A 25,620-nucleotide genomic window follows, 5' to 3' on the forward strand; every position below is an offset into this window, starting at 1 on the left:
CTTATTTTCCAATACATTTTATTTCATAAACATGTGACGGCGTTAATTTGAAACTGTTGAAACTTAACTGAACCTCTCTACTGTTTTCAGTGCAAATGGCCTTCTCAATGAATTTTCAACAACAGCGCATACAACAGACCCAGCAGTTAAACTTGTGAATCTGAAAGATGCATATTTTTGGATCTGATCACCAACGTCAACATAATGTATAATTAAATAACCATTGCTCTTCAATTTAGAATTGAAAAATTGGACGGGGGGATTAACCAACTGTTCCTACATTCACATTCAGGAGGCATCCTTTTTTATGTCTAGGATCAAAGGGGGGCTGGAACCTAATCGCAGCTAAATTACTAGGGTGCGAGGTATCATTCGGGGCAGACAAACAAATGTTCATACCTAATGAACGCACTGTTGGAGAAAGGAGAAACATAAACCTTCACACTGCTGTGTAATAACTACACAAAATATTCACACAAATGTGAAAACAATTAATACACACCAACTACAATCTTCTTCAGTGGCAAAAATACAATTCGAGCAAATTTTAAATTATTACAGCCTTGAGTCAAACCAGCAAGCAACTTCATTAGCATATTGCTAAAAATGTCTTGTGGCCCTTCAGTGTTGAAAGAAAATTCAACAGGGAAGGATGTGTAAATCTTCATGTTCTTCATAGAAAAGCAATACCTAAACGGTTGAAAATAATTCCAATAAACTAAGCTAGTGTGACACATAATTGCTTTGGGGTTGACTTTGTTGTGGCAGTTGTTCAGTGTTCACTCGTAATGTAGTTCATTGTTCACGGCAGGACCAAGAGTCAGGGCAAAGGACTCCTGGATGAAAGCTCGACATATGGGGCAGTGTTTGAAGTGAGAGACACAATTGTCGCACACACAAGCATGCCTGCAGGGCAGCAATACTCTGTTGATGGCTGCGTTTTGACACACGACACAGTCTCTGCCCTGCCCATCTGACCAGCCTTTATCATCTTCTTCCTCCTCATCCTCTACCGATGACGCCACCGTCGCAGCTGCCTCTTCCTCCTCATGCTCGGTCTCACTGGGACGGGTAATCGGGTCGGGATCAGGATGACCAGATTCCCCACTAATATTAGCCGACATGAAGAGAGCCTGCAAAGAGGGATCGGTCAATGATTCCAGTTTCATTTACCGGATTTTCGACATTATAGATTCAGATTCAGGAAACTTTATTTATCCCCGTGGGGTAATAAGGACTTAACTTAGCACTTATAGGGCGCACCGAAGAGCATTCGATTTTCTCATAAACCGACAGTGCGGTTTCTAATCCGATGCGTCTTAGATATATATGGATCAATATTCTCATTTCTTGGACGTTGTATTTTAAATGTTCTGTAAAGCGCTTACAACTGCAACGGTTCTGAAGACTCTAAAACTAGATTTTTACTGTATTGTATTGTATTGTATTCCCCTTAGTGTAGCTTCATCCTGTGGATGCATAACACAACCACAGCCAGGTCTCTATATAAATAAAGCTGTATTGTATTGTATTCTTTTATCTTAGCTCCATCTAAGATTAAGATTAAGATATCCTTTATTTGTCCCGCAATGGCGAAATTACAATCAGACTTCAGAAAGGAAAACGCTGGGTCAGGAGAGGGAAAAAAAAACACGCTATGCTCTTCTGAGGATAATTTAAGTCCAGGATAAAAAAAAAGACCCTAGCACATAAATAAGCATACGACAGTTACAACAAGCCACAAGACATAACATGTAATGAGAGGGCGGGCGGATGGGAAGGGGGTGGGGGTGGGGACCGTGACGCAGTTTAACTGACCAGCTGCACGGTCCCCGATGCGCTCTGCAGATAATACTACGTCACGGGGGAAAAGAATCGGAGCGATGAAGACGGTGATAATAAGGATATGTATGCGCGTGTGATTGTCCAGTTGTGTATGTGTATGCGTGTACAGGTCATAGTTGCTTCGTCGAGGTCTGCTCATCATGAAGACAGTCCATGGCCGAGAAGGAGGGGGGTGATGGCGGGGGCCCTAGATTCCATGCGTACTTCCATCCAGGGGAAAGGCCAGATAGCGTTGTTTGTTTTGGAGGGACGGCCGCCAACAATTTCAGACAGCCTTGAGTCAGTGGTCTGTATCTCTTCACTGGCGCCGATCAGCCCGAATCCGAAAACTCTTTCCGCAGCGCGGATTCCAACTTCTCCATGTTGTTGTCGATCGCGCGGAGTCGCTTCAAAACCGCAACAATATTGCAGTTGAGCTCAGTCCCCGCTTGAGTCTGAGTGTTGGACATTCGAGCCAAACTATCCAGAATGACCGGCAGCCTCTTCACTTCCAATAAAGCCGCTCCCGTCGGTTCAATTTTGCGATAGAACAGAAAGCTGCCAACACCAAACAGCAGCATACCTGTTGTCAAAAGGCCAATAATGTCTTCCACATCCTCCACGGACAGTACTGCCAGGCACACCGGTCTCCACTTTCTCCATGGATCCAGAGCGTATCCGGCAGCAAATGTCCCCGGGGGGCAAGCAGGCTCCCCAATGCCTGCTCTTTCCGTCTAAAACATTTTGTCGATTGCATCGAGAGACCAGCCAACTAATTCCATGGTTAGTTGTTTGGATGAAAATACGGTAGGAGGCTAGGAAAAAGTTAGACAAAGACAGCACAAAGACTAAGTGGCGAGCAGGGAGAGGGTGCGGGGTGGGGGCAGGAGCTGTGCAAAAAGCGTCCGCCTTCGTCGAGAGCCAAGCAGAAATTGGCTTCTAGTGGATGCATAGCGCAACCGCAGCCACTACTGTCACTATATAGCCTTACAGGTGCATATAATTGATTGTGCGCCTTATACTCCGAGGCGCCTTAAAGTGCGGAAAATACAGTATCTTGGAAAGGTTTAAAAGAAAGACTGAAACACGCATTGCATTTAACAAGTGCAACTTGGAGAGTAGAAGTAAGTACAAAAGTATGGTCGGCTCGCCCTCATGAAAACATACTTTTAACTCGTACATGTTCCCTTGTGAGGTGAGAAGGTACTGGAAGAGGATCCTTGCAGACAGGTTGTATATATCATCTGGTACATGAATTACGGTGACACTGGCAACCTGAAAGAAGACAACATGATGTGTTCTAATAAGATGCTTTTGACATCCTGACTTCAGTTGAAAAAAAAAAAAATGAATAATCACACTCTTGTTGATATTCAAAGAACTCACAATGTCATAGGTGTCTCGGGCTTCTTGTTCCGCCAAGGTCAACACAGCCACGAGAGGATAGCGTCGTCTGGGTAATGGTCCAAAATCTGAGATTCCCTGATCAGCTGGAATACAAGTGTAGCGTTCCTCTCTGTCTTCGTTGCTGATACTAGGAGAATCGCGTCAAAGAGCCAAACAATCAGAGCTTTGACAGACAGCATTCACAAAAAAAGTCTGCAGTTTTGTCAGAGGGGCACATTCAAATCGTTTTCTGGCTCATGATAGTTAGCCTAAGCATAACCCAAAATGTAATGTTTTGTATTCCTGTCCATCACTTTTTTTTCCTGATAAAGTTGTACAAAATGAAGACTTTGTATCAGTCAGACGTGGTGAAAGAAGGAGCTGAGCCAAAAGGCAAAGCTCTCAATTTACCAGTCGATCTACGTTCCAAACCTCACCTACGCTCACGTGCTGCGGGTCGTGACCGAAAGAACGAGATCCCGTATACAAGTGGTCAAAATGCGTTTCCTCCGTAAGGTGTCCGGGCTCTCCCTTAGAGATAAGGTGAGAAGCTCGGTCATCCGGGAGGGGCTCAGAGTCGAGCCGCTTCTTCTCCACGTCGAGAGGAGACAGATGAGGTGGCTCGGGCATCTGATTAGTATGCCTCCTGGATGCATGTCCCACCGGCAGGAGGCCACGGGGTCGACCCAGGAAACGCTGGAGAGACTATCCCTCCCAGCTGGCCTGGGTGCACCTTGGGATCCACCGGGAAGAGCTGGAAGAAGTGGCAGGGGGGAGGGAATTCTGGGCTTCCCTGCTAAAGCTGTTGCCCCCGCAACCTGACTCCGGATAAGCAGTAGAAAATGGATTAATGGATGGATGGATAGTTCAAAATGAAAAGAATTTACAACGATATGTCCTATTTCTGTATGATGATGGTGAATAACCATGGCAATCCTTGTTTATTTGGAATTGGAATCCAAATTAGATTGAGCAAATATCAAGGAGTAGAGAGGGTTTGGGAAGCTGATATGGATGCGCCTCTATTTTATACAGTATTTTTATCTGGCAATAAATTTTAATCATAAGTGAGTATATTCAAATTTCCTAAACAACCATGTTGGAAAACATTGAAAAAGATTATGGAAAGACACTTAGGGTGTCCCGTTACAACTTTCAGTGAGAGATTAAGGGAGGGATTCTTCATTTGGCCAGGTCTAGATTTCCGTGTTCCAAGATTGCACTGCCAGAATGAACTTCTATGTAAATTAAGAATTCATGTACCGGCAGGGTATTTTCAAAAAGGATACTAGAAGCTCTGGCCGTGATGATAAAAGCGATGCAAGGCCTCCTTGAAATGCTGTGGGGTGCTGAACCTGGAGCCACCCTGGTGGGCCTGCAATGCTCGCTGCAGGGCGCTGACCTCGCAACCCCAGAAACAGTTTAAGATGCAGTGCTCCAAACAACCTGGCTTCAACCACGTGCCATCTGGAGGATTGGAAAGCAAGAATGCGAGGTCATACAAAACCAACAACCCTAATCTGCCATCATCTCACAAAAGGCTCAGTTCAGTGAACAAAACTTCCAAAAGGTTGATCGGAATGCTCCCCCTAGTGAGAAGAATATGCAGTACACCAGAAGTTATATAAAAGGTCTGTGATGGTCTTCAGTTAAAATACAGTGAAACTCCTCAACAACGAAACCTACACGGGCGGAAAATACCCCCTAGTGTGAAAAAAAATCTCCATGCATTAACACCATTCCCACTTTCCTGCGCCCCATACAACGAACCCCCCCATTCCGTTATATGAAATCTTTTTCTCTGCTCTTGCCTCGCGACGAGATTCCCTACACTGAAAACAAGCCTTCCGAAAAAGTCTAATCAATCAGCGACCTCAACTGCTTCATTCAGAAACGGCAACAGCAAACACCACATCGGTTTACACATGCGCAGTAGTCCAGGAAGTATTTGTTATTGTTCGTTTCAGACGCAGCAAGAATGTTGCATTGCTAAAATGGGGACAAAACGGACCTTTGGATGTCAAGCAGCTAAGACAAGAAGAGCCTGACGCTGGAAGAGAGGGTAAAAGTGATCAAAATGAAAGACAGAGGAAGCAAAATAAAAGACATTATCCAAGAAATTGAGAAGTGTTGGGAAGCAAGTGTGTAAATTACTTTTTAAAACCAACAGACAAAGTGGAGTGATTAATATAAAACAATTGTATGTTAATGTTAAACAATATCAAATAATTGTATGCTCATATTTATGTACTAGGTATAGTACTGGAATAAAAATAATGAGTACACATACATGTTTTGTTTTTGTGTGTGTGTGTGTGTGTGTGTGTACATCTGATATTAAATTTGCTACAGTGAAAAAAAACCCTATTGTGAAAAAATTCTTGCTGCAAACATGATTTCGTTGTAGAAGAGTTTCGCTGTAAAAGACTTCATTTTATGACCAATTGATGCAGAAATTGAATCAATTCCGCAGACCTTTTTCTGCCAGTGAATAGGATCCGCCCCCCACCCACCATGTGAAAACAACTGAATGTGCCTCAATATGGAGGTTCCGCTGTAGTTTAAATGGCCGAGTGCTGTACTTCTTACCGGCAACAGATGCGGATCTTGAACCAATTTCGAGGGAAAAGGGATTAGTCACTTGAACCATTTGCTTTTCACGTGTTGGTTGGATGGACTCCGTGTCATCGGAGCTACGCAGGATCACCGGGACATCAAAACCAAACCTGTAAGACATTGAAGCAAAAATAATAATATTGAGTGGCTGGTAATAATGTCAAACATGGATGTACAGTATTTTTTTTTTAATATAATATTTTCACAATGAATACCAGGGGCGGGCTGGCGTATCAGGAAGACAGGGGAGGACTCACTCAGACAGTCATAATGTCAAATTTTGGAAAGTTATATGGGGAGACCAATGTCACTTCAATCATGGCTCATCTCAGTCAGCCGGGGGTCTGTTATTGTTTTCTTATAATTATTATTATTATTATACGCTCAGAGGAGGCACAATAGAATATTTTTTTTCCAGAAAAGTTATGGTGGATTATTTTGATTATGAATAGATTACATGTTTATTTATTTATTGGTCTTGCGCAACAGCTGCTGTAACAAAGCGCTTGACAGAACATTAAACATTAAAAAAACAACAACAACAGAGGTGGACTGGTCGTTAGTTAGTTGCATGTTTTCTCCCTGTGCCTGCGTGGGTTTTCTACTGGTACTCCGGTTTCCTCTCACATTCCAAAAACATGCATGGTGGGTTTATGGAACTCGCCAAATTGTCCCTAGGTGTGAGTGGGAGCGTGGATGGTAGTTGTTTTGTCCGGGAAAACCAAGACAATGAAGGTGTTTGCACAATTATGAGATTTATTTAATCTACAATTGATGGAGAAACACCATTTGGAGATCTGTGATGGAGTGAAGCTCCAAGCAGTGGAGTGAGGCCCTTCTTCCCCCATTTTTTTCTTCTTGGGAGGGGTTAAAGCCTGACGTACAGGAAAATTATAAACTAGCATAACAACGAACTTGCATATCAACACTTACAGATAGCATGATGAGCTGATACAATGATACAAGCTAACAGTTAAGTATAAGATACAAGTTAACACTGTTAAATGTCAAATTCCCACTACAGTTCGTCTCTTTGTGCCCTGCGATTGGCTGGCAACCGGTTCAGGGTGTCCCCCACCTACTCCCCGAAGATAGCCGGGATAGGCTGCAGCACGCCCCGCGACCCTAGTGAGGATAAAGCGGATCGGAAAATGGATGTATAAAAATAATATTTTAAACATTTATAATAGAACACGTAACATAAAACTTTGATTGCATTAAACTTTGAGTTACATTACAGTTAACATAATCTATGTCTTGATGAGCACATGAAGAAGATATTAAAATTAATAGATTGAAAGGGCAAATTGATAATGTGTATACTGATTCAGCTAAAGGACAAGGTCTAGAGCCAAATGCTTCTTATTTAAATTATTGTTGCCCTGCAGATGGGTAATAGCAAAATAAACAATTTTCGTGTAATTTCAGACACGTTGGATGTTTTCAGAATGGCAAGCGTAGAGGGAAATGAAGATCCACAACCATTAAACGAGTTTTAATAGTCCAGTCTCCACCTCGTGTTATATAGGATACCTACGTGCATCGTGGGGTTATAAATATTCGAATCAAAAAGAATGAAATTCTCTCATACATTACAGACCGGTGTCATAAATAGATATCGACGGTTGCTCTGTTTACAGTCAAGTCACATATGGCGAAACATTACTTACCAGCCGAGGACCATGGCAGCTGTCACAACAAAACACAAAGAAACCACGCTAATATAAAAGAGTGGCGAATACTCGTACAATGTGATTAAATAACCTCCAGCCATTTCCTATCTTTTATACACTACAAGAAAATAATTACCCAAAACATAAAAACAGGAACATCTCACCACTGCCATGACAGGTTTAAACCCAAAGTACGGAAAGTCCCGAGGGTTAAAATAAAAGCGCTTTTTCCAAACACGTATTGTGGCTTTACAATGCGATTGTTATGGCTCTGTCATTCACGATTATTTAATCGAACATGTAAAAAAAGTGCCCAAAGCCAAAAAAGGTAAAGTAAAATTTCGTATTTGGTGCTATATAATGGAAAACTATATTGTTACAAATAGTAATTCAAAATAAAAAAAAGAGAATTTGAAACACTTTATTTCCTTGAAATACATTTTAAATTAAAACATTCTCGCAATTAAATGTGTTGTAATAGTGTTTAGTCGACAATATTTATGTGTTATACTATTCTTTTGAAACTCGTTTTTTCGAGAGTTATTTTATTTTGATGAGTTTAACCGGAATCTCTCTTGTCATTTTCTTTACAACCACACTTCTGAGATTGGCTTCCAAAACAGCGTCGTTTAATTCTAACAGAAGTAACTGTGATGTACGACGATTAAAAAGAGAGAGAATATGTAGACTCGCAACATGATATATTTTACTGAAAAGGTTCGGATCGGTTTGTTGGAATCCGTTGCTATAATGTGAGTGAATATAGTTGTAATGTAAGCGAATATTGTGGTCGCGACCGGCAGGCGTACAGATGTTACAAGGTAGGAAGAAAGAAGCCTTTATGCTGGGATTATAGAAGCACGCGTTGCGTTTTTTCTATGTAGAGCAATTTGAATTAAAATCATGAGCAATATGAAGGACAAAGCGAGTATGCGCCAGCAGAGCTCGGATAATAACTCGGTGAGCAGCAGTGAATGGGACATGGCAAATGATGTTTTCGTGTCCGTCTACGACGAGAACCCGATGGGAGTGGAGAACCGCACCGGCGAGAGTGACCCAGTCGAACCCGGTTTGGATAGACACATTCCTCTTTTATCACAGGATGGCATAATTCTTGGCCTATCTGAAGAAGAATACTCGAGCCCGTCTTATCTGGACATCGACCCGAACTACACTGAAAGTGACGGCAACGTGACAACCAAGAAACGCATACGTTCCAACAGCTCGAGGCACAGGGGTGAGATCGTCACGGAGCTGGGCCCGGAGGAGGTCAGGTGGTTTTACAAAGAGGACAAGCGGACCTGGAAGCCGTTCGTTGGACACGACTCATTAAAAATCGAGACCGCTTATGGAAGGTTCAGTGAGCAGAACCCCGACAAGGTCAAACGCCACTGTGAACCCGTCTCTACCGGCGGCAAAGATGTCGCCACGTCCGGTGAGATCCAGCCAGCGGAGAGCGTGACAGTGGATGAGGGCATCGTTCGTATTGAACCGGCGGTCCGTCAACGGCCTTCAGTGTCTGAGGATTTGAGAGACCGGGATGATAACAGCATTAACATGGAGGCAGTGTGTGTGAGGGGAGGCCTCTATGAGGTGGACATCAGAGAGAAGGAATGTTATCCTGTTTACTGGAACCGTAAGCACGCAAAATTCTTGTTTCTAAGCCTGCACTGTAAACACTGAACACCCGCCACATAACCCAATAAAGATAGGGCTATAAGAAGTAGGCCTATACTCAATCATTATTCATTATATCACTACACCACTATTATTACCCTCCCTTGGTGACTAATCAAACTGCAATTCACAACAGGGGTAAAAAGTTGCATGTAGTCTCGAAATACCAGATGAACACCCCATCTCATGTAAGATTTCTTGATAAATTTGCCTTACTTGATTCAGTGTTTCAAGAAATAAGCCATGTAAAAAGCAAAAGCCCTTTTTGGGCTGTAGCACCTGCCTCCTGCCACCCAAAAATGTCATGCACGTGCCTTCCTCTTCAAGGTGATGGAGCGCTGGAAGCGATCCCAATTTATTTAAAGCATATCCTTCAATTCACACTGGAGGGCACATACTGTCCACTATAAGGACAATCATTCTTGCATTCTCCCTGTTACTTTATGACACTTACTTGCAATAATGGCATTTGCGTGACTAGTTATATCAAGCCATGTTGATAAATCCACTATTGAGTCACCACGTCACCCAAATTTTAAATTACAAGCTAGTAGAGTGATCCCTCGCTATTTCGCGGTTCGTTTATCGCGGCATCGGTGCATCACAGATTTTTCCAAACATATTCATAAAAAAAAAATTAAGTCTGCAAAAAGTCCGCAAACAGCCCGCGAGAAGCAGCGAAAGTCAGCAAAACAACAGAAAGTCACACAGAGCAACATATACAGTACTACATGTATATGTTTACTGCATTTGGTTATTCATACACTAACCTAACCTAATTTGTACATGTTTAAATCTATTAGTATACAGCATTTAGTCATGTTAATTACTACAAAATTTACTTCTACGTGCATGTGCACCTTTAAATTTGGCCTTATAAATATTTTTCATACTCATACACATGTACATATACCGGTACCTATACGGGCTGAGGGGTCACTACTTCGTTTATTGTGGGTGGTTTCGGTCCCCATTAACCGCAATAAACGAGGGATTACTGTACATATAAAATGCCTAAGAAGTAGAATGTGAATGCTGAGAAATTCAGTAAAAAAAAAGAAATAAATAGAGGAGACTGAGTGATACTAGGTGATGATGAAATCAGAAGAATCTGATCAGATATGTTGATTTTCATTTTCCCTAGAGCAAGATCGCATTCCTGTGATGCGAGGTCAGTGGTTCATTGATGGAACCTGGCTTCCTTTGGAGGAGGACGAGAGTGACACGATTGAGCAAGAGCACCTGGTCCGTTTCCGGGGTCAACAAATGAGGGACACTTATGAAATTGAGGCAGTGACCACCACAGTAGACAGTAAAGATGGTAAGAAAAGAACCTGTAGAATCAAGCGATAAAGTATAGCGGTTTAACTGCATAAGTAGCGTACACGCACAAAAAATATTGGGGGAATTGTTCAAATTGAACTGGTTGTTAATTCCTGTCTCACTCTCTTGTCAGCTATTCACAGTTTGAAGCTGAGCCGCAGCCATGTCGACTGGCACAGTGTGGATTTGGTCTACCTGTACAGCGACGCCACCACATCCAAGATTGCACGAACTGTTACTCAGAAACTGGGATTTTCGAAAGGTATATGGAAAACTTGTAATACACGTTCATAGACGACCATAAAATGCATCTCACCACACATCTGGATTTTCCATGTACTCATTCTCACACCCTTTGATAAAAATGTAATTCAATATTCTCCATGAAATTCACAATGGCAGAGAAATTATTGCAAAGCAACACAGTATGCTCTATTTTTGCGACAGGCATCAAACTGGAGCGGAGTGTTTTTTTTTTGTATTGCAGGCGCCTAAGCCAGCATTATTTAAAAAAGGCAGTTTGCGCTGTTGTGGGCATGAACACAGCCGACTTCTGTCAATCAACATAGCTTTTATTTTCTTTAAATGCGGTTGCGCTCACATCTTGCATGGAGACAATTGGCAGTAATTACAATGATTCTTCACACTGCTGGACACACTGCTGGACACACAACCGGAGAAGCTAACATGCCGCCCCCCGGCCCCTCCTACCCAACAGCTTCCAGTAGCGGGACACGTCTCCACCGCGGGTATGTAGAGGAGGCAGCGCCAGAGGACACACCGCCCGAAACGACCCACATCGTGTTTGTTGTGCATGGCATCGGTCAAAAGATGGACCAGGGTCGCATTATAAGGAACACCAGCATGTACGCAAAACTACTCAGTACAATATGCAATCAATGTTATAGTTTTTGGTAACACGTTTTTGTTGGCAGGATGAGGGATGCTGCCAGAAAAATGGAAGAGAAGCACTTTCCGAATCGCACCACAGAGCATGTTGAGTTCCTTCCTGTTGAGTGGAGGTCCAAACTGGCGCTTGATGGAGGTATGCCGCACATTGACATGTAGCCATTTAAGATAAAATCAAAATATTGGCATGAGATACAGGTACATTACGAAATTCTGTATTCAAGTCGGGCGGCCCAGTTGTCCAGTGGTTAACGCGTCGACCTCACAGTGCAGAGGTACCGGTTCAATCCCAGCTCCGGCCTCCCTGTGTGGAGTTTGCATGTTCTCCCCGGGCCTGCGTGGGCTTTCGCTGGGTACTCTGGTTTCCTCTCACATTCCAAAAACATGCAAGGCAGGCTGATTGAACACTCAAATTTGTCCCTACGTGTGAGTGTGAGCGCGGATGGTTGTTCGTCTCTGTGCCCTGCGATTGGCTGCCAACCGGTTCAGGGTGTCGCCCGCCTACTGCCCGAAGATGGCTGGGAGAGGCCCCAGCAACCCACCCCCCGCGACCCTTGTGAGGACAAAGCAGATTGAAAAATGAATGAATTAATGTATTCATTCACTGCTCCGTCTTTTCAGAGAATTAAGATGATATCAAGTACATGTCCAAATGCCATAGTTCAACTTTATTGCGCATACTATACAGAGAGAGCGGCCCGGTAGTCCAGTGGTTAGCACGTCGGCTTCACAGTGCAGAGGTACCGGATTCGATTCCAGCTCCGGCCTCCCTGTGTGGAGTTTTCATGTTCTCCCCGGGCCTGGGTGGGTTTTCTCCGGGTGCTCCGGTTTCCTCCCACATTCCAAAAACATGCGTGGCAGGCTGATTGAACACTCTAAATTGTCCCTAGGTGTGAGTGTGAGTGTGAATGGTTGTTCGTTTCTGTGTGCCCTGCGATTGGCTGGCAACAGATTCAGGGTGTCCCCCGCCTACTGCCCAGAGACAGCTGGGATAGGCTCCAGCACCCCCCGCGACCCTAGTGAGGATCAAGCGGCTCGGAAGATGAATGAATGAATGAATGAATGAATGAATCAATGAACTATACAGAGACAGACATAAGATGTCGACACACCTGTTCAAATCCCGGACTTTTGCGATGTTAAAAATTAGTCCATGATAAAATAATTTCAAAACATTTTATAGCATTAATGTAACGTATCACCTTTACAACTCACTTGGAAAAGCCCTTAATCCTTATGTAGTAGTAGTGGGTAATGCAAATTAATTATGCACACCCTCTGATGGTGATGCGGCTGTGTTCAAAATTAGCAAATAAATTTCAAACTCTTATTAAATGGGAGCCAGCACACATTGCCATCATTTAAAGTCCCTCTTCCATCCACACATCCAGCTTCAACCGCTTATCCGGAATCAGGGTGCGGGGGCAACAGCTTTAGCAGGGAAGCCCAGACCTCCCTCTCCCCAGCCACTTATTCCAGCTCTTATCCCAAGGCGTTCCCAGGCCAGCTGGGAGACATAGTCTCTCCAGCGTGTCCTCAGTCGTACCAATGGGACATGCCCGGAACACCTCACCAGGAGGCATCCTAATCAGATGCCCGAGCCACCTCAACTGGCTCCTCTCGACGTGAAGGAGAAGCCACTTCTTCAAGCTCTTCGTGGCGGATCCCGAGGCATTCTCAGGCCAGCTGGGTGACATAGTCTCTCCAGCGTGTCATGGGTCGTCCGCGGGGTCTCCTGCCAACGGTGCATGCCCGGAACACCTCGCCAGGGAGGTGTCCAAGAGGCCCGAGCCACCACATCTGGCTCCTCTCGATGTGGAGGAGAAGTGGCTCTACTCTGAGCCCCTCCTGGATGACCGAGCTTATCACCTTACCTCTAAGGGAGAGCCCTGACCCTCTGTGGAGAAAACCCATCTCGGCTCCTTCTATCCGGGATCTTGTTCTTTCGGTCACGACCCACAGCTCGTGACCATAGGTGAGGGTTGGAACGTAGATCAACTGGTAAATTGAGAGCTTCGACATTTGGCTCAGCTCCTTCTTTACCACGACAGAGCGATACAAAGTCCGCATCAAAGCAGACGCTGCAGCGATCGATCCGCCTGTCGATCTCTCGCTCCCTCCTGCCCTCACTCGTGAACAAGACCCCAAGATACTTAAACTCCTCCACTTGGGGCAAGATCTCCTCCCCGACCTGGAGAGGGCACTCAAACCTTTTCCGCCTGAGGACCATTGTTTCAGATTAGGAGGTGCTGATATTCCTCCCAACCGGTTCACGCTCAGCTGCGAAACGCTCCAGTGAGAGTTGGAGAGCCTTGCTTGAAGAAGCCAAGAGTACCACATCATCTGCAAAAAGCAGAGATGCAATACTGAGGCTACCAAACCGGACACCCTCAATTCCTCGGCTACGCTTAGAAATTCTGTCCATAAAAGTTATGAACAGAAACGGTGACAAAGTCCCTCTTATTAACCCCAAATAAAGTTCAGCTGTTCTAGTAGGTATTACCTTACTGTAGAATCAGTGGCTGGTGCATCAAACTTAAGGTGAGCTGTTCTCTTGATGTACATTTAATAATTTCCATGGTGCGCTCTTACAGACTAGGGATGTGAATCTCAGCACTGAAGACGATTCGATACACATCACGATCCACTGCCAGCGATGCGATACTTAAACGATACATGGAATTTTCTGGCGATACGATGCGATACGATTCACCGTCGTCACGATGCGATACGATTCGATACACATTAAGTTCAAATCAATGTGATCCGATACGATACAATGCAATTTGTTGCGATATTGTGCAATTAAACATGATGCAAATAAGCAAAGAAAAAAACCTTTTAAAAAGATGGAATTCAGTATGGTATTACAAAAAGGATACCACTTTATTCCTTATAAAGAGTAGAACTTGTAAAACAACTTATTTAAGCCCTTTCACAATTGGGTTTTGTGCAAAGAAAATGTAAACAATTTGGCACCTGAGACTCACAGCTGTTGCTATAGTGTAAACACAAACAGACTATTGTCACTGAGTGTCTTATATGAAATATAATAATAATATATATATGTATATGAATCTCTAGCGCAAGATGTCCACCCATCCACTGTAAGTGCAACTCTTTGCGCACTGTTCAGCGACACAGTAATCTCACTTCTCACTTTGTTGTACACATCGGGAATATGTTTGTAAGTGAACACAGACCTGTCTGGTATTTTATACCTGGGTTCCAAAACGTGCACGAGCTGTCTGAAACCCTCGTTGTCCACCACGCTAAGGCTAGAGGTCTTTGCATATGAAATAAGCAGTGGCCTTAGTTATAGCCATTGCGCGGTCACAGTGAGTTGCAAGGGGACTCCCAAAATAAGAGGCAATTTTTTTCTGATCCTGACCTGGTTTACCAAGAGTTTCTCCGGTGTCCGACGAGGAACTGGGCGTGGAAGCGGGGGAGCGGGAGGGAAACTTGTCGGTGATCTGGTGCCATCGGTTTAAGTGGGTCTGCATATTTGTGGTGCTGCCGTTGTATGGCTTCTTAGTGCGACATTCCTTGCAAATTACGGAGGTTTTATCAAGCTTTCCGTCTTTCCTTTCGAAGGCGTAGTATTTCCAAACATAAGATTTGAATGTTGCGGCTGCATTAAATATAATAGATTCCTCGCTGCTGCTTGCGCTAACTTCCATAATGTTTCGCTAGTTGTGTACCGAACGTATTCAACGCAAAACAATGATGGTGCATTCATTGCGCCTAGGAAAGGGCAAATAGGTGACGTTTAACATGAATAAAACGGTTGCTAGAATCGGATTTTACCGATACCCACCAAATGCATCGTGATGAATCGCGATTTCACCCGTCAAAACGGTTGCTAGAATCGGATTTTACCGATTATTTTCCACACCCCTAATACCCATCAATGCATCGTGATGAATCGCGATTTCACCGATACCCATCAATGCATCGTGATGAATCGCGATTTCACCCGTCAATCGCATCGTACCCAGTGAATGAGCCGATGCACTCGGATCGCGGACGTGCGCATCGATGTATCGATTAATATCGATTATTTTTCACACCCCTATTACAGACATGGTGGACACCATCACTCCAGACAAACTGAGAGGTCTCAGAGACATGTTGAACAGCAGCGCCATGGACATCATGTATTACACCAGCCCACTTTACAGAGATGAGGTGAGACTTTTTAATTTTGTGCAGACTCATAGGACAAAACGTCTAAAGGGTTTAATATACTACATCATGAGTTTTGTAAACGGGTATGAATAAAGCCAACAACAATAAGAGTAATACATTATAGTAATAATACATTTTCTGTTTATCTGCCTCATGTGATGAATTATTGCTGTGTTTGTCAACGTAGATTACCCGGGGTCTGACGCTGGAGCTGAATCGTCTCTACTCACTTTTCTGTTCAAGAAATCCAGACTTTGAAAAAAATGGAAAGGTGTCCATCGTGTCACACTCCTTAGGCTGTGTCATAACTTTTGACATCATGACCGGCTGGGACCCCGTGCGCTTTCATCATTTAGAAGTGCCAGATCCAGAGGAAACAAAGGCCCGCTGGCCAAGTGATGAAGAGCGCCTTCTTCAGGAACAGCTTAGACTCACACGCCTCAGGTACGTGAAAATACTGCATGGACTGAAGTCATTCCATCTATAACAAAACAATGTGAATGAGTGGTGAATCGGTCGAGGAAGTGACTATTGATGTTCAGGGTACGTTAACACAATAACAATCATGTAAAAGCAGGACAGTGCATGTGATATGGCAATGCTCTTATTTTATATTTTCACAACGCGCATGGGCACAAACTGCTTGAATAAAATGTGTAATTTAAATACTGTATTTTCCGCACTGTAAGGTGCTTCGAAGTAGACCTTCAATGAAAGGCCTATTTTAAAATTTTTTTCAAATACAGAGCGCACCGCAGTATAAGGCGCACAAAATAAAAGCTACAATAATGGCTGCAATTGCGGTATGCATCCACTAGAGCTACGCTAAAGGGAATACTGTACACTACAATAAAATACAGCTTTATTTATGTAGAGCTTTCACAACCGCTGCAGCTTTAACAAAGCGCTTTACGGAACATTTAAAATACTACGCCCAAGAAATCACAATATTGATCCACATATAAGGCACATCGCATTACAGTCATACCTCGGTTTTCAACCATAGTCCGTTCCAGAAGGCTGTTTGAAAAGCGATTTGTTTGAAATCCGAAACTATTTTATTTGCCCATGATTATGGCCTAATACACTATGCAAAAATAACAAAAAAAGTCAGATTTGCGTAAACCACCACAATTCTGTCTGCTCACAATGAGCGTGACATGAGGAAGCGTCACTTCCTCGTTACGTGTGTAACGCACATTCTGGGCATACTATTTCTGTCATGATGATGTCATGGTGATGTCAAGTGTATTTTTCGAAAATGTTTTTCTTTAGAAGATAAAGCTTCTGTGTTGTTACCATATCTCATTGCCAAGATAATGAGGAATAAAAGAGATTGTTGTCACATGTACTAAACAGCCAGAAATTCCTGCAGGTCGCTCATATTGTTTCTGTCAGCCTCTTGGCAGCTTCTCTGACCAGTTTTCGTTTTTGTGTTTGAATCACTTTTGGAGGGACTTTCAGTTATTGGTCATGTCACAGTATTTTCTCCATTTGATGATGACCATTTTCGCGGTGTTGCCGTGAAATATTTAATGCCTTGAAAATTCATTTTTACCCTTTTCCCGACTTTTGCCTTTTAAACAATGTGATCTCGCTGATCCTGTGGAAGCTTTTTGTGGACCATTGTTTTGCTGTTAGATGCGACTCACTGCACACATGTCAGGAAAAGCCAACTAGAACTTTAGAATTTTATTTGGGGATGGCCAGAGGAATTTTAAATGATGACAGGTGTGTACCCAGTTTGAAAGTGAACGTTTATTCTGAACAAAGTCATATGCCCAGTTACAGCACACATTTTCTTATTGTTTATTTGGACTTCTCTGTAAAGATTTAATTTTTTTTTCAGTCGAACTGCAAAGTTATAGGTCACATCAGAAAAGTTTTTGAAATTATATTTCTTGGTGTCATTTAAAAAAATCACAATAACCTGACATTTGAACAGGGTTGTGTAGTCGTTTTAAACATACTCTCTGTTTTGGTAGGAAACCGTTACTGAACGCAACTGAACGTTACTAGCACAGCAACAGCATTGTGTCTACCATTGTTATTTTGTGACATCATTTATAACAATATCCATGCATATGTGTATTATGTAAAAAAAAAAAAAATAATGTGGCATTTTTCTGTACAGGTTGAGAGATTTGGAAGATCAATTCCAGGGTTTGCAAACATTGTCTTGTGTTGCAGTCCCAGCTTTGAAATTCAAGGTAATTTTGACAGCGAACATTTATTGAAGATCATCAAGCGCTTCAAATTCTGTACTGCACAGAACGTAGAACATTCGAATTAAGATTAAGATTAAGATATCCTTTATTTGTCCCGCAATGGGGAAATTACAATAAGAAACACAAATTGATGATCAAATTAATAAATAATTATTTGGGATACTTGATTAATCATTTAAAGACCTTTTTTGATTTAATCCTTTGAGGGACAGCTGTCACTCCAGTGGACAGCTTATTGTGTTATCAGTTTATGAATGGGTTAAAATAAGACATTTGCAAACATTGGTTTTCTCCTTTGGAAAACACCCCTCAACATTTTTCACGGTTTCTGTCAAGTGTTACAAACCAAGTCAGTTCCTGAATCATTATTATTTAGTGATGTATTTTTTGCACTGTCATTCTGAAACAATGTCCCGAATAACGGACTGGAAATCAAAATCCTTGATCTAACACCAAATTAATCGACAGATTAATCGATTAATCAAAATAATAATTATTTGTAGCCCTAATTCAAATCATTGCTTTTTTTTATTTTTTGAGGTGGAGAATTTCTTCTGCATGGGCTCCCCACTAGCAGTATTTTTGGCACTACGAGGCATCCGTCCAGGAAGCAATGTCGTGCAGGACCATATCCTCCCCACCTCAATCTGCAAACGTCTTTTCAACATATTCCATCCCACTGACCCTGTGGTGAGTTCATTTTCGTTACCAGGTGATGGTCTTTGTTTGGCTTATTTACGTGTTGGGCCTCATCTCGTGCACTTTGGGACAGCTACTGGCTTGTCACATGGTACCAACATTCACGGCTTGATGGGAAATATGGAACCGCTACATTCCAACTATTAGCCTTCCTCCAAAACCACAATCTGTAACTGGATTTATCTGCCATCGCTTTGCACTTGTCCCTGACAATCCAGCAACCCAAACAAGCTGAATTGCTGACAAAGCACCACAAATCCCCTGCAACCAACTTCCATAGGATGGATGGTTGCAGTCCAGGATCCCTCTCTGTGTTTCGTTAAAGAAATTTCAGTCCATTTACTTGAGTTAAAAATGCGTGAAATATCGCAAAAGCAGGCCAACCTGCGAAAGGGTGGGCCAATAATATGATCCGAAACAGCTAACTAACCATAACAGCTCAATTAGCAAAAAGGAAGACACACGTTGCTGCTCTTGCTAGTATGGACCACACACACACACACGTCGATCAAAAATGAAGCCACTGCTTATTTTAGGTTTTTATGTTTTCTTCAATAATTTGCGAGGGCCGCTCGGAAACTGGATGGGCTGGATGTGGCCTGCGGGCAATTCTTTGCATCGCTCATGGGGAAACATGACAAGCAAATCAGATGTCAAACCGCTTTCCCGGAACGGACTGCAGGAAAACACTATCCAATGCAGCAGAAAATAGGTCATGTTTCTGTCCGAATAATTTGTTTTTTTTTTCTCTGCTCTTTTTAGGCATACAGATTGGAACCACTTATTTTAAAGCACTACAGTAACATTGCACCTGTTCAAATCCACTGGTAAGTCAAATTGGAATGTAGTACATTTGTGGGCAGCAGCTGATTTTCATTTCATTCCGGGGTGTAGTCTTACGAATAAGATTCAATTTGAAAATCTGTTGATGTGAATCAGAAAGGGTATTTTTTATTTTATTTTTGTTTCTCCAATGTGTCATCCCTCTGATTGAGTCGAAATCTCTGAACAGGATTAGTAGGAAAGAATGGCTTTGGAACCAGGTCCTAGCACAAACTGTTCATGCTTCATTCAACCTTTTAGGGACAGCAGTCACGACAGTGGACAGCTCACCATGATATCAAGTTACAGGGTGCATGAACGGGTTAAACGAGGACAGAATTCAAGAGCTTGGTATGAAGCTCCGGTATTAAGTGACAAAATAACACCAGCTCAAAATAATCTGTGGTTTGATGTCCTTAATCCATGACAGATTTTAAATCAACAGTTTGAGAAGCTGTTGATATGGTCATGTTATGCAGTTGACGATTTGGAACACACTGAGCCCTGTATGTGTGTTTTAGATTTATTTAGGCATTTATTTGATTTGATAGGCTCCAGTGCGCCCCACGACCCCTGTGGGGATAAGCGGATCAGAAAATGGATGGATGGATAACCAAAATAATCAGAAAATGCAGTTTTAAATTTTTGTTTATTCACAAAAAAAACTGTTGGTCCCGATGGAACAAATTCGTTTTCCTTAGCGCTGGACATACCTTCGAAATCACACCTTCTATTTTTGACATCTGCTATTGTGTGAATACAAAATGGCTCCCACATCCTGACACTTCATATCACACCTGCGTCAAGAGCAGGCATCACCAACTCCGGTCCTCAACATATTTCTGTATGCATCTGTACATTGGTCGAAGTAGAAGTTGAAGTTGATTCATCTTGGATTTGATATGGCAGGTACAACACTACCAGCCCCACGCCATATGATCAAATTCGCCCCACGCTGCTGAACCTCACCAAGGAGACGACATCTGTATCAGACTCAGAAAGCCTTCCCAGCCCCTGCACCTCCCCACCTCAGGCACGACGACACTATGGAGAGTCCATTACCAGTCTGGGCAAGGCCAGCATCATGGGTAAGTCCTGATTTCTGTGCTATTTGCTTATTTATCACAAAGGTTTCAGTTCATCAAATCAATTTTAATATCACACAGAGATGACCCGAGGAAACACAAAATGCAGTTTCTGTTTGCCAATTTAATTTATCAAGAAATCACAAACTAACTGTCCCAATGTGAGAAAGACGTGTTTTTTTTATTTCAAAGCTAATATTCCCATTCAAATCATTTTCGTTACACCTCATAATACGGCTTAATTCATGCACCGTATTTTTCGCACTATAAGGCGCACCTAAAAGCATTCCATGTTCTCAAAAGCCGTGCCAGTGCGCCTTATAATCCGATGATATACTATATATATAAATCCTCTTCTCACCCCATGGGTGGTGTCCGTCCCTCATTCAGCTCGGGTCCTCTTACCAGAGGCCAGGAAGCTTCAGGGTTCTGCGCAGTATCCTTGCTGTTCCCAGCACTGCACATTTCTGGACTGAGATGTCCGATGTTCCCGGGATCTGTTGCAACCACTCATCTAGTTTGGGGGTCACTGCCCCGAGTGCTCCGACCACCACAGGCACGACTGTCACCTTAACCTTCCAGGCTCTCTCCAGCTCCTCTCTGAGCCCTTGGTACTTCTCGAGTTTATCGTGTTCCTTCTTTCTGATGTTTCCATCAGGTGGGACCGCTACATCCACTACAACGGCTTTCCTCTGCCCTTTATCGATGATCACGATATCTGGTTGGTTCCCCATTACCATCTTGTCAGTCTGGATCTGGAAGTCCCACAGGATCTTCGCTCTGTCATTCTCCACCACCTTCGAAGGTGTTTCCCATTTTGACCTTGGGGTTTCCAGTCCATACTCCGCACAGATGTTTCGGTAGACTATGCCAGCCACCTGGTTATGGCGTTCCATGTAAGCTTTCCCTGCCAGCATCTTACACCCTGCAGTTATGTGTTGGATCGTCTCAGGTGCCTCTTTGCACAACCTACACCTTGGGTCTTGTCTGGTGTGGTATATCTGGGCCTCAATGGCTCTGGTGCTCAGGGCCTGCTCATGAGCAGCCAGGATGAGTGCCTCTGTGCTGTCCTTCAGGCCAGCCCTCTCTAGCCACTGATAGGACTTCTTGAGATCGGCCACTTCGGTTATGGTCCGGTGGTACATCCCGTGTAGGGGCTTGTCCTCCCATGATGGTCCCTCTTCCAGCGTCTCATCTACTGTTCCCCATTGTCTGAGACATTCTCTGAGTACGTCATCCGTTGGAGCCTTCTCCTTGATGTACAGTATCCATGGAGCTTGGATGTTTCATCCTGGACAGTGGCTCTCACACTCACTAGTCCCCGGCCTCCTTCCTTTCGGCTTGCGTCTCAGGGTGCTGGATTTGGGATGGAATCCTTCATGCATGGTTAGGAGCTTTCGGGTCCTAACGTCCGTGGTCTGAATCTCTTCCTTTGGCCACCTTATTATTCCTGCAGGGTATCTGATCACTGGCAGGACATAGCTGTTTATTGCCCGGGTCTTATTCTTGCCATTGAGCTGGCTTCTTAGGACTTGCCTCACTCGCTGGAGGTATTTGGCCGTAGCCGCTTTCCTTGTTGCCAGTTCGAGGTTGCCATTGGCTTGTGGTATACCGAGGTACTTGTAACTGTCCTCAATGTCTGCTATTGTTCCTTCAGGGAGTGAGACCCCTTCAGTGCGGACTACCTTTCCTCTCTTAGTCACCATCCGACTACATTTCTCAAGCCCGAATGACATCCCGATGTCGCTGCTGTAGATCCTGGTCGTGTGGATCAGGGAGTCTATGTCCCTTTCGCTCTTAGCATACAGCTTTATGTCATCCATGTAGAGGAGGTGACTGATTGTAGCTCCATTTCTGAGGCGGTATCCATAGCCTGTCTTGGTGATTACTTGGCTTAGGGGGTTCAGTCCTATGCCGAACAGCAGTGGGGAGAGTGCATCACCTTGATATATGCCACATTTGATGGACACTTGGGTAAGTGGCTTGCCATTGGCTTCAAGTGTTGTTTTCCACATCCTCATCGAGTTCGCAACGAAGGCTCTTAGGGTCCTGTTCACCTTATACAACTCCAAGCATTCAGTGATCCATGTATGTGGCATCGAGTCATAGGCTTTCTTGTAATCAATCCAGGCTGTGCACAGGTTGGTACGTTGGGACCTGCAGTCTTGTGCGACTGTTCTGTCAACCAGGAGCTGATGTTTGGCTCCTCTGGTATCTCTACCAATGCCTTTCTGTGCTTCGCTCATGTATTGATCCATGTGTCCACTTATCTTAGCCGCAATGATGCCTGACATGAGCTTCCATGTTGTGGAGAGACAGGTTATTGGCCGATAGTTGGATGGGGCTGCACCCTTTGAGGGATCCTTCATGATCAGGATGGTTCGCCCTTCGGTTAGCCATTCTGGGTGAGTCCCATCCCTCAGCAGCTGGTATATATAGATATAAGGTGCGCCATATACTCCGAAGTGCCTAATAGGGCGATAGGGCGGGAAATACGGTACCTAATATGTGGTTTTGATGTTTTGGCTCTTGTATACTATTTTGATATTGTGAATATTTTGGTGTGTTTGTATTTTTGTATTAGATGCTGCTAAACTAAGAGCTGTTAAACTGTTTTTCATTGTATCTGCAACCATTGGTGGTGCCAGCTTGAATGCCATCTTGTGCCAAGACCCCCTTTTGAATTTGATCATTTTGTTCAACACCATTCATGAGATCAGGTATGGTCCTTTTTGCCCTTCAGGTGCTGCAAGTATCGGCAAGGGAATCGGGGGAATCCTGTTTTCTCGCTTTTCTCGATCAAGTGGGCAGGTGGGCGGAGTGGAGGAGGAGCCCTCAGATTTTGAGGGTCGAACCACAGAATTGGACAACGCAGCGGGAGAGAAGGCAATGCTCCCCGAAAGTGACAAGAAGGAGAAACAAGTCGAGGATGAGCGGAAGGAAATTGAGCAGGCAATGTCTCAGTCTGCTTCAGTAGTCTTAGACCACACCACCTGTAAGTGCAAAAGCTCCCTCTACTCTATTGTTGAATTGTCTGCAAAGTAAAACGCCAATTTCGTGATAATAGCACATTGTTAGCCAATCACTATGAATGTCTTGTCTGATACCAGAAGGATGGCTTTGTCATGAACTATCGCTCAAACCACAGGCAAACAAAACAGGCTAATCCAGCGTTTCCCAACCTTTATTGAGCCGAGCCGCATGATCATGTTAAAAAAACTGTCACATATGCTGATCACTGTCATTTCCTGTGACAATACGTAATGTTAAAAACAAAAACAAAAATCAAAAATTGTCCCACCAATTGGTGGTATGGTACAATAAAAAATAAAATAGGGGTGCATAAAACTCACATTTTATATTCACCATGTTTACCATGTCCCAGAGGTTGTTCAAAGAAACGACGTACTCACATTCCATCACTACATAATTAATGTGAGTGTTACAAATGAATAGGACATTTATATAATATAATATGTTTTCTGGTGTCATGTATAAATGTGCCTGTGTAAGTGTATTTTTTTCTTTTTTTAATTTTATTTTGCTGATTATATAAATGTGTGTACGTGCGTGTATTTTTTCTTTTTTAATTTTATTTTGCTGATTATATAAATGTGTGTATGTGCGTGTGTCTGTGTGTCTTTTTTAACTTTATTTTGCTAGTTATATAAATGTGTGTGTGTGTGTGGCTCTTTTTCTTTTTTTACTTTGTTTTGCTGGTTATATAAATGTGTGAGTGTGCGTGCGCGCGTGCGTGTGCATGCGCGCGTGTGTGTGTTTTTTTTCTTTTTTAACTTTATTTTGCTGGTTGTCTACCTGTGCTGTTCTTGCGTGTGATGTACTGTATGCTGATTGGCTGTCGCCGACACACCGTCAAAAGTTCACATCACTTCACTGACTGACGACTGACGGAGTGGGCCGGCCTAAAATTTTAAGATAACCACTGCCATACAGAGCTTGTATCTCAAGTTTGCATTTGCAAGTCAAAACAAAATATTGGCAGGGTGATGGCTTGTATCTTAAAAAAAAACTCATACGTCGAGTCACTCTTATTTCAAGTATCACCATAAGACACCTTGCCATCTCCAAAACCGTCACTTTTCAGCAAACTAAAAAAATTCCTTGTTTAATACATATTTTACACATTCTGTTTTTTGCTATGCTTTTGATAGGTATGACTGAATATTTTTTCTTCCCATCCAATGGACAACAATAAACTACTGCTTGCTGTGTTTCTATGTGTTTCAGTGGAACTGGAAAGACGCATCGACTTTGAGCTGCGGGAGGGTTTGGTGGAGAGCCGCTATTGGTCAGCGGTGACCTCGCATACAGCTTATTGGTGCTCTTATGATGTGGCGCTTTTCCTCCTGACGTTCATGTATCGACCCCAAGATCCTCCTGAGACTGCTGAGGACAACACAGATGCCTCTTAAAAAAACAAAAAACAACCCCCCCCCCCCAATCATTTCACACATAAGGCACGGTCAGTCAATTCATTTTCAATTTACACATTTGAAAAAAAGAAAAGAAGCGCTCCCATTCTCATTTGCTGTTTTATTACAAAAGGATCTCCTAAAAAAATGGTTTTGATTAAATACTGGTACGATTTTATACACCGGTATGATGTCTAAAATGCGTACACCTTGAATATTATGATTCAGTCAAGCCGTATTGATTTTCTTCCATTTTCTTGGTACATCATGGCTTCGAAGATAGAAATGTAAATGTTTATACAGTATTTATTTATTTATTTCAGCATGAAAATGACTGTTACCAAATGAATTGAAACTGAATTGACAGTGAAAATCATAAGCAGACGCAGGCACACACACGCAGGTACACACTCACAAACACACACACAATCTCAATTTGTCCCAGTTTACCCGCTCTAACCTTAATGTAACCTTTGACAGAAGGGATGTACTGTCCCCAAAGCCTCGTCCTCTCATCACTTTCCATAAGTTCCTCCTCACGATCTTTTGCGACAACCATTGCTCCTTTTACCAAAACGTTTGTGCTGTTTTTATTGTTGAATGTTCCCAGTGTGGTGTGTACCTACAGAACGGTTTCCCGCTATGACTGAGGCCACGATGATCCTGTTGCCCCACAATTGCTCTTATCCTAACCATTGAGCGCTACAACGGTCAGCTTTGATACTGTCATCGGTTCCCAACATAACATACCACGGAG

At 43.2% G+C, this 25,620-nt stretch overlaps 2 protein-coding genes across 2 annotated transcripts; one reads left to right on the forward strand and one right to left on the reverse strand.

Moving 5' to 3' along the window:
• Nucleotide 1: 1 nt before the first annotated feature.
• cgrrf1 (cell growth regulator with ring finger domain 1) lies at nucleotides 2-7,709 on the reverse strand. The gene is made up of 6 exons (XM_052052204.1): nucleotides 7,497-7,709; nucleotides 5,800-5,936; nucleotides 4,500-4,677; nucleotides 3,211-3,358; nucleotides 2,992-3,099; nucleotides 2-1,133 (listed from the first exon to the last, which is right to left on the reverse strand). The coding sequence occupies exons 1-6, from the start codon at nucleotides 7,598-7,600 to the stop codon at nucleotides 780-782; spliced, it is 1,029 nt and encodes a 342-aa protein (XP_051908164.1). The 5' UTR covers nucleotides 7,601-7,709; the 3' UTR covers nucleotides 2-779.
• Nucleotides 7,710-8,082: 373 nt separating this feature from the next.
• ddhd1b (DDHD domain containing 1b) lies at nucleotides 8,083-24,887 on the forward strand. Its single transcript, XM_052052137.1, has 13 exons — nucleotides 8,083-9,135; nucleotides 10,321-10,497; nucleotides 10,633-10,761; nucleotides 11,218-11,365; nucleotides 11,435-11,544; nucleotides 15,490-15,596; nucleotides 15,784-16,040; nucleotides 17,731-17,806; nucleotides 18,365-18,514; nucleotides 19,286-19,350; nucleotides 20,255-20,433; nucleotides 23,174-23,425; nucleotides 24,679-24,887. Exons 1-13 carry the CDS (start codon nucleotides 8,403-8,405, stop codon nucleotides 24,861-24,863), a joined length of 2,568 nt encoding a protein of 855 aa, XP_051908097.1. The 5' UTR covers nucleotides 8,083-8,402; the 3' UTR covers nucleotides 24,864-24,887.
• Nucleotides 24,888-25,620: the final 733 nt, after the last annotated feature.

This window comes from Hippocampus zosterae, chromosome 19, assembly GCF_025434085.1.
Source record: "Hippocampus zosterae strain Florida chromosome 19, ASM2543408v3, whole genome shotgun sequence".
Lineage (NCBI taxonomy): Eukaryota > Metazoa > Chordata > Actinopteri > Syngnathiformes > Syngnathidae > Hippocampus > Hippocampus zosterae.